Here is a 14,286-nt window from a genome sequence, read left to right on the forward strand (position 1 = left end):
GAACAACACATACACTGAGTTGGTAACAATCAACATGTGTTGGGATCCATGTGAAATACAAGGAAAAAAAAGGTGGTAAACCAGTGACAAGTAAGATCTTCCATGCAGAAATCAAAGCTATCATGGCAAGCAATGGAGCAATAGACCTCAAGACCAAGGCCAGTGATTTAAATCGGGAAAGAACAATGTGTACATTGAAGTTGGTAATAATCAATATACAATGGGGATCATGTGAAACACAAAGGTTTGGTAGATGCCGGTTCATGAGCAATGCAACAGATAGAAGGTATTGGGTCTGAACGGATCAGAGGTATTTTCTGTGATAAGGATGACAGAGAAAGTGGTCAGTCAATAAACAGGTAAGGTCTTTCAAGTTGAAACCAAAGTTATCATGTGAAGTGAAGGAGCAATCGCCTTCAAAGTCAATGCCACAAAGCAACCACCATATTTATAAACTCACAAGTTTTCTTTGTTTGAAACAGGGACAAATATTGTGTCCAAATCTAAGCTTGCAAGATTGAATTTTTTTCAAATGTCATGCCCAAATTTTGTCAGCACAAAGGCGGTTTAAGAAGGGGAAAGGAAAATTTGTTCTATCTGTAGGAACCCTCCATGAGGAAAGGCATGGTTCAGAGGCAAGGAATTTTGTTCGTCATGCGAGATCCTCCAGAAAGAAAGCATGGCTCAGGTAAGTTCATTCTCGTCTCTTTAGGACCCTCTTGGATAATGGGATTTAGTTTTAAGTGTTCAGGACCCTCCTGGACAATGAGATTTAGTTCTAAGACCTTCATAGAAAATAAGATTTAGCGTAAGTTTTACCTTTAGGAAATATGATTTAGCTTTGAAGTTGTCACTCTTAAGGTGAGATTTAATTTGAAATTTTCAGGACCCTCCTGGAAAATGGGACTTAGTTTAAAATTCAAAACAATCATGAGTAGTAACATCTAGCATAAATGTACCTCAAAAAAATATAAGTTGGTTACAATTTTTTTTTCTGTAGATAGAATTCAGCTAAGAGTTGTCAGGACCCTCCTAGAAAATCGGACCTAGTTTAAAAAAATGAAACAATCATAAATAGAAAAATATAGCATAAATGTACCCCAAAGGAATATAAGTTGGTTTCAAAGATTACATGTTTAAGATAGGATTCAATTAGGAGTTTTCAGGACCCTCCTGAATAATGGGACCTAGCTTTAAGATTTTCATTAGATAACAAGATTTAGCATAAGTTCTGTTGTAGGGTAATATAGTTTAGCCGTAAAATTGTCACTCTTAAGATAAGACTTGATTTTTGATTGTTAGGACCCTCTTGGATAATGGGACGTAGTTTAAAACTGGCTTGGATAACAACATTTAGCATAAGACATACCTTCAGTAGATATAATTCAGCTTTAAAATTGTCGTTTAATTAAGAGTTGTCAGGACCCTCCTGGATAATGGGGAATAGTTTAAGACCGACCCTTTTAGATAACAAGATTTAGCGGAAGTAACACCTTTAGAAGATATAACTTAGATTTAAAATTGTCGTTTAGTTAAGAGTTGTCAGGACCCTCCTGGATAATGGGGAGTAGTTTAAGACTCTCTTAGATAACAAGATTTAGCAGAAGTCATACCTTTAAAAGATATAGCTTAGATTTAAAATTGTCGTTTAGTTAAGAGTTGTCCAGATCCCCCTGGATAATGGGACATTACTTTCAAATTCTTAGTAATATTTGGTAATATGATTCAATTTAACACTCACATATGCGCCCAGCTACCAAACTGGGGCAGAAAATTTTCTTTGTTTTGTCTATTTTTGTTGAAATCAGGGACCCGCTTGGAGAACAGGGAGAAGCAAGTCAATTTTCAGCAATCAGGCGCCCACCTGGAGAGCAAGAGAATACAACAAATTTCAGCAATCAAGCGCCCACCTGGAGAGCAAGGGAATATAATTCAAGTTTTGGCAATCAGGCGCCCACCTGGAGAGCAAGGGAATACAATTCAAGTTTTGGCAATCAAGCGTCCACCTAGAGAAAAAGGAGTAACAGTTCAATTTTCAGTGATCAGGAGCCCGCCTGGAAAGCATGGGAACACATTCAAGCGCAGCAGTCAGGAGCCCGCCTGGAGAACAAGGGAGTATAATTTAAGTTTTAGCTTTCAAATTCTTGGTTTGTCTATTTTAAGTCAGGAACCCGCCTGGAGAGCAGGGAATACTTTCAAGCGCAGTAGTCAGGAGCCCACCTGGAGAGCAAGGGGATACCATTCAGATTTCAAGTAATTAGGAACCCACCGGAAAAACGAAGGGAAGAAGCAATTCAAGCTCAAGCAATCAGGCGTCCACTTGGAGAACAATGAAGGGCAATGGAAGATTCCGCAGGGAGATCATCTCAAGAATAAAATTCGAGTCAGCAGTGAAGGAACGACTGAGGGAAATGCAATTCAACAAGGCAACAACAGTCACAAGACCAAGTTTGAAAATAAATCTTTGTAAAGCATAGATTATAACTTAGTCCAGCTTCTTCATTTTTGTCATGGTGTAATAAGGAGGACAGTAGGCAGTATCAGCAGCAGCAACAGCAGTAACAGTAAAACCGCAGCTTCATGGTAGTCCCAGCTACCAAACTTCTTGAACTACACGCAACCCGATTCCCCTATAACCCGGGATATGTAGGCTGTCCAAAACCAAGACTCGGTTGTACCCTTTCTATTTTCTCTTATCCTTATTTCTTCCCTTTTGAATAATTATATGTTCAAAAATTAGACACATGGCTCACCTTATCTTTGCTTGAAAACTCTTCATATTTCCAAACAAAGAGGGGCAGCTGTGAGCACCTATTTTTTGATAATATTTAAATTTTTTTATCACTTCTTCTATGTAAATATTTTAGGGGTTTTAACCTACAATTTTTAGCTTTGTTAACTTTTATTATAGGGTAAAAATACAAAATTTAAAAGGTGAATTATTACTATTAGTATTATTTTATTTTTATTTTTATTTTAAAATAATAAAAAAATTCCGAAAAATATTAATTTTTTTTTAATTTTCAGGAGTGATTTAAAAAATAAGAAAAAGGGAAGTATTGAATAAAAAAAATAAAAGTAAAAGTAGGTGGAATTCTCTTTTAAAAAGTAAAAGAAAGTAGAAAATTTAAAAAATAAAAGTAAAGTTTTGTGGAAATTTTAAAAAAATAAAAAGTAAAAGAAAATTTGAATTAAAAAACAAACATAAAGGTATCTGAAAATTAAAAAAATTTGAAGTAAAAGAAAGTAGCATTTTTAAAAGAAAAGCAAAAGAAGGTGGATTGTTTTTTAAGAAAAGTTAAATAAAGTAGAATTCTCTTAAAAAAAGTAAAAAAAGTGAGATTTTAAATAAGATAAAAGTAATTAAAGTTGGAATTTAAAAAATAAAAGTAAAGAAAGGTGGAATTTCTTTTTATAAAAAAATAAAAACAATTTGTAAGTGAGATTTCTTTTAATTAAAAAATAATAAAATAATAAAATATATTTTTAAAAAAAAAATCTGAAAAATCTCGAAAATTTTGCTATAAATAGGAGAAAAAAAAGAAGAGAGGAGAAGAAAAAAAAGAGGGGGTGGAGAGAGTGGTATACACTCGATATACACTCTGGATACACTAGATATAAAGGGGCAGAATTCATTTTGGAGAGAGTAAAAAAGATAGAACCAAATTTTCTGAAATTGAGAGCGGAAGAACACCAGAAAGAGTTCAAAGCTATAAAGAGAAAATAAAGAGAGATTTCTGGACTATTTTCTTCTCCATTTTTACTGGTTTTCTCCGTGTTGCTGGGATTTCTGGATTGAGGTGTTGAAGCTACTGTGTTGGGCTTTCTGCTGATGTATTTTGTTGTTTGCTGTTGCTGATTGCTTACCCCAATTTTCTGTTCTACATACCAGGTACATGTCCTGAAACTCGATGTATGAAAATATCCAGTTGAAAATGAATGAAGTGGAGGCCTATTGTTGTTGAAGTGGAGGCCTATTGTTGATTTACTGCTTTCATTATACTGTAATAACCGTACTGATGGACTGTTAATTATAAGTTTGTGCATTTGAACCGTTAAGTGTGTGTTAGATATTTAGAAATGCATATGAGTTTAGTTGAGTATTCGTTGTAATAATTCCATGCTGGACTAACAGAATAGTTTCATTAGTTTAGTTAATTTCCGGTTTTCCTAGATCTGTATAAATGGTATTTTCAAGCTGTGATAAATTAGGCTGTAGACTGTTAAAGTAGTGTGATACTTCTTCTGATCATGTGAGCTTTATATTTAGTAGTGATGATGTGAGTTAATCTATAATTCTGAGTTTGAGTGGTTGTGTGTGGGTTCGAAATCAGAAAGTTAAAAGTAGATATAAGATATGTAATTCGTAAGGTTAATTTAGACAATCCATTTTCGTCCAGCATCCTTAATTCTCGAGTTTCAATTCTCATATGTGGTCACGTTAGTGTTTAATCAAAGTTCATGAGTCAGCATTTTAATAAAAATGAGTCATAGTAGGGAATTTGAAATTTGAACTAGTATGCACCATGTTTGAAATTGTGATCATAGGCAGTTTACATGAGTCATAAAATCTGAAATCAGTTGTTTTCCAACTCATTTTTAATGTTGCATTGAATTTATTTTACTGGCTAGTTAATTTTAGTAATAGATTCATCAGATTTGTGTTCTTAATTAAATTGAAATTCCATCTAGTGTAAAGACAGGGCTTAACAGGCTAGTCCCTAAACGTTTGGGCCTCAGGATAATTGATGCACGGCCCATGCCAGTTTTGGCCCCTTTCTCATTTAGGCCTGAGCCAAGGTCTGTTTTGGCCGATTTTATGGTGTATATCTGATTTTAAATTCCCTCTGCTAGTCTCACATCGGAGCCCAATGGTCGGATGTTGGTGCAAAAATATTACTTAGTTTGCATCAGTCCAGTAACAAATTAATTAGGGCCTTTTTTAAATTTTAGAGACAAATTAAGTAGAAAACTATAGATTGCTCTTGGTTTGCACTTTAAAATAATAAAACGGGATGAGCCTCGCTAAACAAAACACATAAATTGCGGGGCCCTCGATAATTGTATATATTAAAATACTTAGATTTCGGGACGGGCCATTTAGCGAATTTCATGGCCTTCCCCAAAATAATAACGCGTTAGTCTTTTTAGGCGCGTATTTTAATAACATTACCTCCCTAAACTCGGGTACGCATTTATGTAACCCAAATCCAAATCCCAACGATGTTAAAGTATGTCTAAAAACCACGGATGCATTTATGTGACGTGGTTCAAGACTTGTTTTAATGATGTTGCAATTTTCTTTAAAAATGAATAAAAGCGGTTAAGGTTAAAATTTGCACATAGGTTCATAATTATTAAAATCAGATAATTTAAGCCAAATATAACAGTTGAGCGACCGTGCTAGAACCACGGAACTCGGGAATGCCTAACACCTTCTCCCGGGTTAACAGAATTCCTTACTTAGATTTCTGGTTCGCAGACTGTAATACAGAGTCAATCTTTTCCTCGATTCGGGATTCAACCGGTGACTTGGGACACCATAAATCTCCTAAGTGGCGACTCTAAATCTTTAATAATAAATCCCGTTTCGATTGTCCTTTAATTGGAAAACTCCCTTATGCCCTTGCGAGTGTAGGTAAAAAGGAGGTATGACAATATGTTCACACATCAATGTGATGTGACTAACTTGTTTTCTCTTTGTATGTCTTACCAAATGTGCACTCAGTTGATGATTCTATTATTTCTGATAATGACAGAGATATAAGTAGTAGCTCCTGCATTTTTGAAGTTGGTAAGCCTAGAACAATGGTGTTATTTGTAGTTTTTTGACATATTCATACTTATGTGATAATTCCTTATATGTTAGGGTCCACGTCGGGAACGTGCACCGAACAATACACCATTACGTCGCATACAACAACAAAGAAAGGTTTGCTTTCAGCTACTCTTCAAACCATTTTAGTTATTTTTTTCCTTGAACTGATATATGTTCCTTCGCTAAAATTTGAGATACACAAGTCGTAAAAATAGAATATTGGGTCGTTGCAACACTAATAAATTGCCTACTAGCTCTTTTAGACTCAAATCCGTATCAAACTGTGAATTTTGTAGAGCCAAAAGATTTGAATATGAACCGTCGAGGTTTTGTTGTGACAATGGTTCAGTGAAATTGGTTCACTATGGAATGCCTGCTGAATTGCTAAATCTTTATTTAGGAAACTCTGAGGAATGTTAATATTTTCGCACTTATGTTAGAATGTATAATAATATGTTCGCATTTACTTCTCTTAGATGAAATATGACAGAGATTTAGCGAGAAGAAATCGCGGTATTTATACATTTAGAGTTCAAGGAAAATGTATCATTTTATAGATGACTTGGTGCCATCGAGTCAATCGGCTAAAAATCTACAGTTGTATTTCTATGATACAAATAATAAAGTAGTGGATCGAATGACATTCTCTGACAAGCTTAATGAATCAGTTATCAGAACTTTGATGGACACTTTAAAAATGAACCCATACTGCATTTTCTTGAAATCGTTAACAGATATTTCAGAATTATCCAACTTTATATTGCGCTTAAGTCTAACTCTGGTTTAGATCAAAGAACATACAACTTACCAACATCGTCAGAAGTAGCAGCAATATGGATAGAAGATGAGAGTAGTTCCAATATTTCTTTACCGTACATTCGAATTTATACACATAGTTGTAAGAGCCAATTGATAAATTATTACTACGGCTGTTATGATCCGTTGTAGTATCCATTACTATTTCCTTATTGACAGAATGGATGACACTGTGGTATTAAAAAGATTATTCGAACAAACAATACTATTAGTACTGGAATTTACTGTGAACACGACCAACTTCCGAGTGTAGAAAATATGTGCTCAATTGACATGCTTCTTGATATGGAAGCGGAACTTCTGCAAAAAAAAGAAACGAAAAATAAATACTGTATCTTGCTGTAAATATTACTGTTATAAGCTTCAAATGAGGGATGACGAAGAAAACGGAGTTCTGCATGCTGGGAGAGCATTTCAACAGTACTCAGTTGATCAATTCATCAAGCTTGAGACTCAAAGGTTAGATTTCTATTCATTTAATCAAGATTTATTTCGAGTTGAAGCGTTAGCGGGGCTTCTTGATGTTCTAAGACACGGAGAGAGAGATGCATCAAGTATTGGTAAACAAAGTTTTCTTCCTGCGAGTTTTGTAGGAGGTCCTAGAGATATGCGCCGAAGATATATCGACGCTATTGCGTTAGTGCAACATTTTGGAAAATCTGATATATTTTTGACAATGACATGTAATCCATCTTGGCCTGAAATAGAAGAACATTTATTTGTAACAGATGGGGTACAAAATCAGCCTGATTTAGTTAGTCGAGTATTTAGAGTGAAGGTAGAAGAGATGAAAACAGATATACTGAAGAGAAACATATTTGGAAGAGTTGCTGCTTTTATGTTTACTATTGAATTTCAAAAGCGCGGTCTTCCACATGCTCATTTTCTTATCATACTCAACAACGAATATAAATTGTTAACTCCAGAAGCTTATGATAAAATTATTTGTGCTGAACTGCCTGATTCTGATACGAATGATTATTTGTATACGCTTGTTACTAAACATATGATGCATGGACCTTGTGGTAGCTTAAATCCTAAATGTCCTTGTACAGAAAAAAAGGATATTATAAGTTTGAATATCCAAAAGAATTTGCCGATCACACATCAAAGGGAAAAGATGGGTATCCAATATATCAAAGACGAAATACCGGCAAAGTTGTAAATATTAGAGGACAACTTCTTGATAAATCCCGGGTGGTTCCTTACAATCCATATCTATTGGGCAAATTTAATTGTCATATTAATATTGAAGTTTGTTCTGATATTAAAGTTGTCAAATATTTATAAATATATTTGCAAGGGACATGATAAAATTACTTTTTTCGTACATACTAATGATCCAAATATTGAAATAGATGAGATCAAATAATATCAATCCGTTAGATGGGTTTCGCCGCCGGAAACAACTTGGCATTTATTTGGCTTTTCCACTAGCGAAATGAGCCCAGCTGTTTACCATCTTCATCTATATCTTGAAGGACAATAATTTATTTCTTTTAAAACTACACAGACCATAAATGCAATTATAAGTAATCCCATGATTAGAAAAATAATGTTGACAGATTTTTTTTTTGATAAACAGAGAAAACAAAGATGCTAAAAATCTAAAGTTACTTTACAAGGAATTTCCAGAATATTTTGTATGGTCCAAACAATATAGGATGTGGACACGTCGACAACGGGGTACTGTTATTGGACGTATTGTGACATGTCATCCTACAGAGGGGGAAAGATACTATCTTCGATTGTTATTAATGATTATTAGAGGATCAAAATCATATCAACATTTGCTAACTGTAAATGGAGTATGTTGTAGTACATTTAGAGAAGCCGCAGAAAAAAAAGGATTACTACAATGCAACAATAATTTGGTTGACTGTATGTCAGAAGCTGTAAGATATCAGATGCCTTATAGTTTAAGATGTTTATTTGCTATGTTGTTGATCTATTGTAATCCTGCTAATCCGAAAGAACTTTGGGACAAATTTGAAGATTCTATGTCTGAAGACTTTAAGATTATGCCAAATTTGAACAAGAAACAGATTCGTCATATGACTTTAAACCATATTAATGATATTTTGCATTCAATGAGTCATGACATAAATGAATTTACACTTGTACCTGAAAGAATTTCAGTTTCATCAGCTGCTAAAGAGGCTCAAGATTCTCATTTTGAAAGAAATATAATTGTTAGAAAAGAAGATTTGTTATTGGAAGCAAAATTGAACAATGAACAACGAGAAGCATATAATATAATTCTTGATAGAATATTTAAAAATAAACCTGGAGCTTTTTTTATAGATGGTCCTGGAGGAACAGGAAAAACTTCTTTGTATCATGCATTACTTGCTGCTATACGATCAAAAGGATTTGTAGCTTTAGCAACAGCAACCTCTGGTGTTGCAGCTTCAATTCTTCCCGGAGGACGAACTGCTCACTCCCGTTTTAAAATTCCTATTGATATTGATAGACAATTCTCATGTAATATTAGTAAACAAAGTTCACTTGCATTATTGATACAAGATGCCAAATTAATCGTATGGGATGAAGTATCAATGGCTAAAAAAGAATTGATAGAGGCTTTTGATTTACTATTGAAAGATCTAATGGATACGAAGATACTATTTGGTGGGAAAGTTGTTGTTTTTTGTGGTGATTTCAGGCAAACTCTTCCAGTTATTCGTAGTGGAAAAAAGAGGACTTCATACAAGAAAGCTTGCTATGTTTTGACATTTGGAATCAACTCGAAAAATTGCGATTATTAGTAAATATGCGAGCGAGAACATATTCTGCTTTTTGTGAATATTTGATGAAAATAGGGAGAGAAAAGAAAAAACAAATTGGCAAGGTAAGATTGAAATCCCTAATTGTTTCAGTGTCCCTTTTATTAGTGAAAAAGAATCGTTAAATCTTTTATTTAGAGTAACTTATCCAGATTTTTATGCATCTCCTTGTAATATGTCTTTACATCTTCTCGTGTTATTCTAACAACAAAAAATGACTTTGTTGATGAAATAAACGATATGCTCATAACTCAATTATTTGGTGATTCTAGGACATATGTTGGATTTGATGAAACTACTGAAACAAATGATCAAAGTCAATATGAAGATTTTTTGCATAGCTTACACCCTGCTGGTTTACCTCCGTATAAGTTAACTTTGAAAATAAATTGTCCTGTTATGTTATTACGAAATTTAAATCCGTGCAAAGGCTTATGTAATGGTACACGACTTGTATGTTTTAATTTTGAAAGGAATATTATAAGTGCTAAAATTGCAAGCGGGGATTTAAAAAACACACATGTATTTATTCCGAGAATACCGTTGTTATCTTCACAAGATGAAAAAATACCTATTCCTTTCAAAAGAACACAATTCCCTATTAGGTTATGTTTTGCTATGACTATAAATAAAGCTCAAGGTCAGACGTTAGATTTTGTTGGAATTTATTTACGAGAGCTTGTTTTTTCTACGGTCAACTTTATGTTGATTTATCCCGAGCAAAAAACTCGAATTCTGTGAAATTGTTGATCCGACTGCCAACATTTGATAGCAATGATTATCATACAACACACAATGTAGTATACGAAGAAATCATTCAGGCAGCTGCGATCATATAAATTGACCATTGTACTATCAAAAGTCAAGGTATGACACAATTTGGGCACAACACTGGCTATCCGGTAAGTAATTTTCTTGTTGAATGGATGAATTTAACAATTGCTGTTACTGTAGACCACCTAAAAATAATATCTTCTCTCATTATTACATACAACAAGAGATGCAACGGGCGTTCTCTATTCATACTCAGGATATGCAATTAATACTTGCTATTCACATCATCTTAAGGTCTACTTAGCTTCTTAGGTCTTCTTGTTTTGAAGATTTCGGGTATTTGTATCAGAAAGAGGCATTTAGGATTTCTTGGGACACCCATTCCTAATTCGCATAACTACATGATCTAAATCATTTGTATCAAATATGAAATAGCTAACTAACTCTACAGTAGCGTAGATTTCGAAAATATGAATAACAAGTGTTGATTAATAGAGTAGAGCAGAAAACATGATCCTTCCTTATTGAAACTCTATTCTTCTGCTTCCTAAGGCAATGTCTTGTTTCAACACTGTATTTTTCTTCCTTTACTATATCTTCAGATGTTATCTGGGGCTTAGTGGTACTGCTCTAGGTTTATAGCTCATAGATTTTCAGTTTTGCTGATATGGTTAGCTCTTTACAAGAGTAGACTTTTGCTGAATATTCTATACTTATGCGTGTATCTTCACTTGCAACTTTGATATTTATTGATTACTAAAACTGAATTTCCATTAACGAGCTTCCTAAATAGGTGCAACTGATCTCTTTTAGCTTAATTAAAAAATTCTATAATATTCTCCGCATATCATTCCTTTGTCTTCTTGAAATAAGTGCAATTGATCTTTTTTGCATACTTGAAATCAAATACTATACAGGAAAAAATTCTAAATATGCAGGATCAGTACCAACAGATTGTACGTGTGTGCAAATTGACCTTTCTTGTGCATTAGTTGTAAATGAAGATTTTGAATCTCCAAAAATCGTGAACCCTGTAGCTTACAGATTCTCCCGTGTCATCTCTTAAACATAAAGGAAGGAACAAAAACTGAAGCAATGGAACACTCAGCTGCACTTCTTTGTCAGTTTCGCTCAAGGATATGCTTTATCAGGTGTTTTCACGCAGTTTTATCTCATTCACTGTGTTTTTCATATGCGTATGCGTATATATACATGTATATGTGTGTATGTCTCTGTGTGTTTGTATGTCTTAGGTGAATGGCAATGTATAAACTAAGTACCTTACAATGAGAGAGATTGAATCGCAAATAGTGAAGTGTATGGAAGTTGAAAGTGCTTTGACTACTCGACAATTGGAGTTGATGAGAACTGCATATAGACTGCATATCCATATCCAGACATGCTAACTTGTAAGTTTAAGAGAGCACGCTAATGTACACCCTTCATGTTATAAATTTTATTTTGTTACATCTAAAGCAAGGGATTTATTGAACAAGGCAAAACAATTCACCTTTTTAAATATTTATTAATGAGATTGGCGGAGTTGGGAGGCAGAGAGGAACTGTTATTGATGAAGTAACTGATGAGAGCAGACACTTAATAAAGTTGTCACCGAAATGGATAGTTTCGCTGGAAATACTAGAGTCGTTGTGATTGCTCCTACTAATAGGTCTGAAATTCTTGACCAAACTTTGCTTAGACCTGGAAGATTTGATAGGCAGGTAAAGAAATGAGTTTTTGATTTTAAAATTTCAAAACCTTTTTTTAAGTAAAAAGATCACAGTTTCCAGGATATATTTCACTAATTGGTATTACATTTGTTTTGTAATACACTAGGTAACACTTGGACTGTCTGATATAAGAAGAAGGGAAGAAATATTGAAGGTTCATACTTCTTAGTAACAACAAGAAGTTTGATAAAAATGTCTTCTTCCACGCTTGGAGGTACTGATATTTCTGCTTTTAGAGCAAGAATTAGAGTTATTGTTATAACTACACTTGCAATAAAAAAGTCACTTCTACACCTTTATCTCCGAAAGAGATTACATTTCTATTTTACACAAACAACACCTTTGAAAACAACTAATAGATTTTATTTTATACTATTTGGACACTGTTATTCGTCCATTGGTCGAGCAAGATTCTCAAAGCCTGCAGCAATTACTTCCTGAAATTTTTTGTTTGGATTTACTGTCCGAATATTGACCGTGTACTTATTCAGTTACATGTTTAACCTGTATTTTTAAAATTGCTTAGTTATGTGTATATATAATTATTTTCTCTATGTGTTGCTGAAGTTGGACCGACTCAATAAATTGCTTGAGCACGTGTCCTTATTTGGACAACGTACTCTTCATTTCTTAAAAAGTATCTTGAATAGGTAACTAGCTTGTGCTAAACTATTTTGTATAAACAAGTTACTTACAGGACTGCAAAAAATATTATTGGAGAGCAAATTTTGAAGTATAAAATTAACCCTGTAGAATTTGAAACATCGAATGGGGTTCTTTACCTACTTTCCAAGCTCAATGGTTTCTTAATGGCCAGAAATAAACTTAGTTGTTGCTTTTATTTTCAGATAGTGTTCCGACTTGCTAGAAACTAAACTGTGGCATAAGATACTGAAGATGTTATTTCTACCTGCCTTCTTTCTATTTGTATTGTAGAAAAATATTAGATGACAATTGTTAAGTGGTCTTAACATTTTCATTTAGCAAATAAATGTTCTGCATAATTCGCATGATTAGTGCAAGTTATGGACGAATTTGACTGTATTGAAAAAGATCAATCAGTAAAGCTTATGCCTTTGACACAAAGATACAAACTAGCCAACTAAAAGGTCTTGTACAGGTAATAAAGAAAAGTGAGCGAAGGAGTTAGAAGTATAATCTTCCAATAAACTAAGAGGACACTAAGAGTTCTCTGATTGTAACTTGATTTAAAAAAAAGGTCTTCTGATTGAATAAGTTGGCTAACGTATTCATCGATAGTGTTATCATCTTGATGGAGTTTTCCTGTTCGTATATGCTCTCTATACTACGAGTTCTTTACGAGATACAATTTCATGCTTTTTCTGAGAAGAAATGGCTTACATCTGAAATTTTAATGGAAGTGACATGTACTTACTTAATCTTGGGCAACCTTCTTGAGATATGGTTTTACCAAGTTCACTTAAGTTATCAAATATAAATTGGTATGCTCCTTCAATCATTATCAATACGTGTATGTACATCAGTTATGCTATTCATCTACTAATATTTTTGGAAAGTTTTACTTGATTCTGCTTCAACAATATAAAAGTCATCATGAATATTTTCATAGATCCTCCTTTTAACTCTGTTTTCTACATTCTGCAGATCAATCAGGATATTATTATTGAACGCAGATATTCTAGGCAAGCTTGTTTTGATCTTGGATGTGTTTTTTTTTTTTTTTTGGTAATTCATTTTTTGTGTTCAGCTGTCAAATTACTTGCTTTCAGATTCTTTTATATATATATATATATATATATATATATATATATATATATATATATATTACGATCCTCTAATTTACTACCCTAAATATGAGCTTAAAACTAAATTTAGAACTATAAAAATAAACACATGAAACACATACAGAAAACTTTTTCTGGGGTGTTTAATAGTGGTGAACTGGTGATGAACTTTTATTCACACTGCTTTTATAATTTTCTCTCAGTTCGTGTCTTTGTTTTTAGCTGATTCAGAGACCTCTCCTAAACATTTGGATGAAAAGATTTGTTGTCTACGAAGGAGGCACGACGAGATACTTATAAGTATCAATAACAGAAGGTCCTATTCTTAAACTATGTAACACTTTTATGTGTGAAAATGCAAACGAAGAGTTTTATATCTCTAATATGGGGCAACATCTTTTTGTTAGCAAATTTCATATCTCAAGACAACTGTTAGTAAACTTTAGCACTGACTTTTGCAGATATAAATTCATGTCGTCGCTCGTGCCTTTCAAATGAACTTTCTGTGAAAAATAATGATGACATATGCACTTTGCTCACAGACAAGGAGGTATTACAGAATGAAGTTCATAGCTTAAATAAGAAAAAACAAAGCT

The 14,286-nt window shown here is 33.5% G+C and overlaps 1 protein-coding gene across 1 annotated transcript; it reads left to right on the forward strand.

Annotated features, from left to right (window-relative positions):
- The first annotated feature begins 7,001 nt into the window (after positions 1–7,001).
- Positions 7,002–9,402, forward strand: LOC107790601 (uncharacterized). The gene is made up of 2 exons (XM_016612551.2): positions 7,002–7,795; positions 8,220–9,402. Exons 1-2 carry the CDS (start codon positions 7,002–7,004, stop codon positions 9,400–9,402), a joined length of 1,977 nt encoding a protein of 658 aa, XP_016468037.2.
- The last annotated feature ends 4,884 nt before the right edge of the window (positions 9,403–14,286 follow it).

The sequence above is a fragment of the Nicotiana tabacum genome, chromosome 7 (genome assembly GCF_000715075.1).
Source record: "Nicotiana tabacum cultivar K326 chromosome 7, ASM71507v2, whole genome shotgun sequence".
Taxonomy (NCBI): Eukaryota; Viridiplantae; Streptophyta; class Magnoliopsida; order Solanales; family Solanaceae; genus Nicotiana; species Nicotiana tabacum.

What these genes read in the sequence shown, in the direction of transcription:
- LOC107790601 (XM_016612551.2), top strand. Translation starts at nt 7,002, where the DNA reads ATGAGGGATGACGAAGAAAACGGAGTTCTGCATGCTGGGAGAGCATTT. An exon ending in GACGAAATACCGGCAAAGTT is followed by an intron (nt 7,796 to 8,219) that starts GTAAATATTAGA and finishes TTTGATAAACAG; the next exon opens with AGAAAACAAAGATGCTAAAA.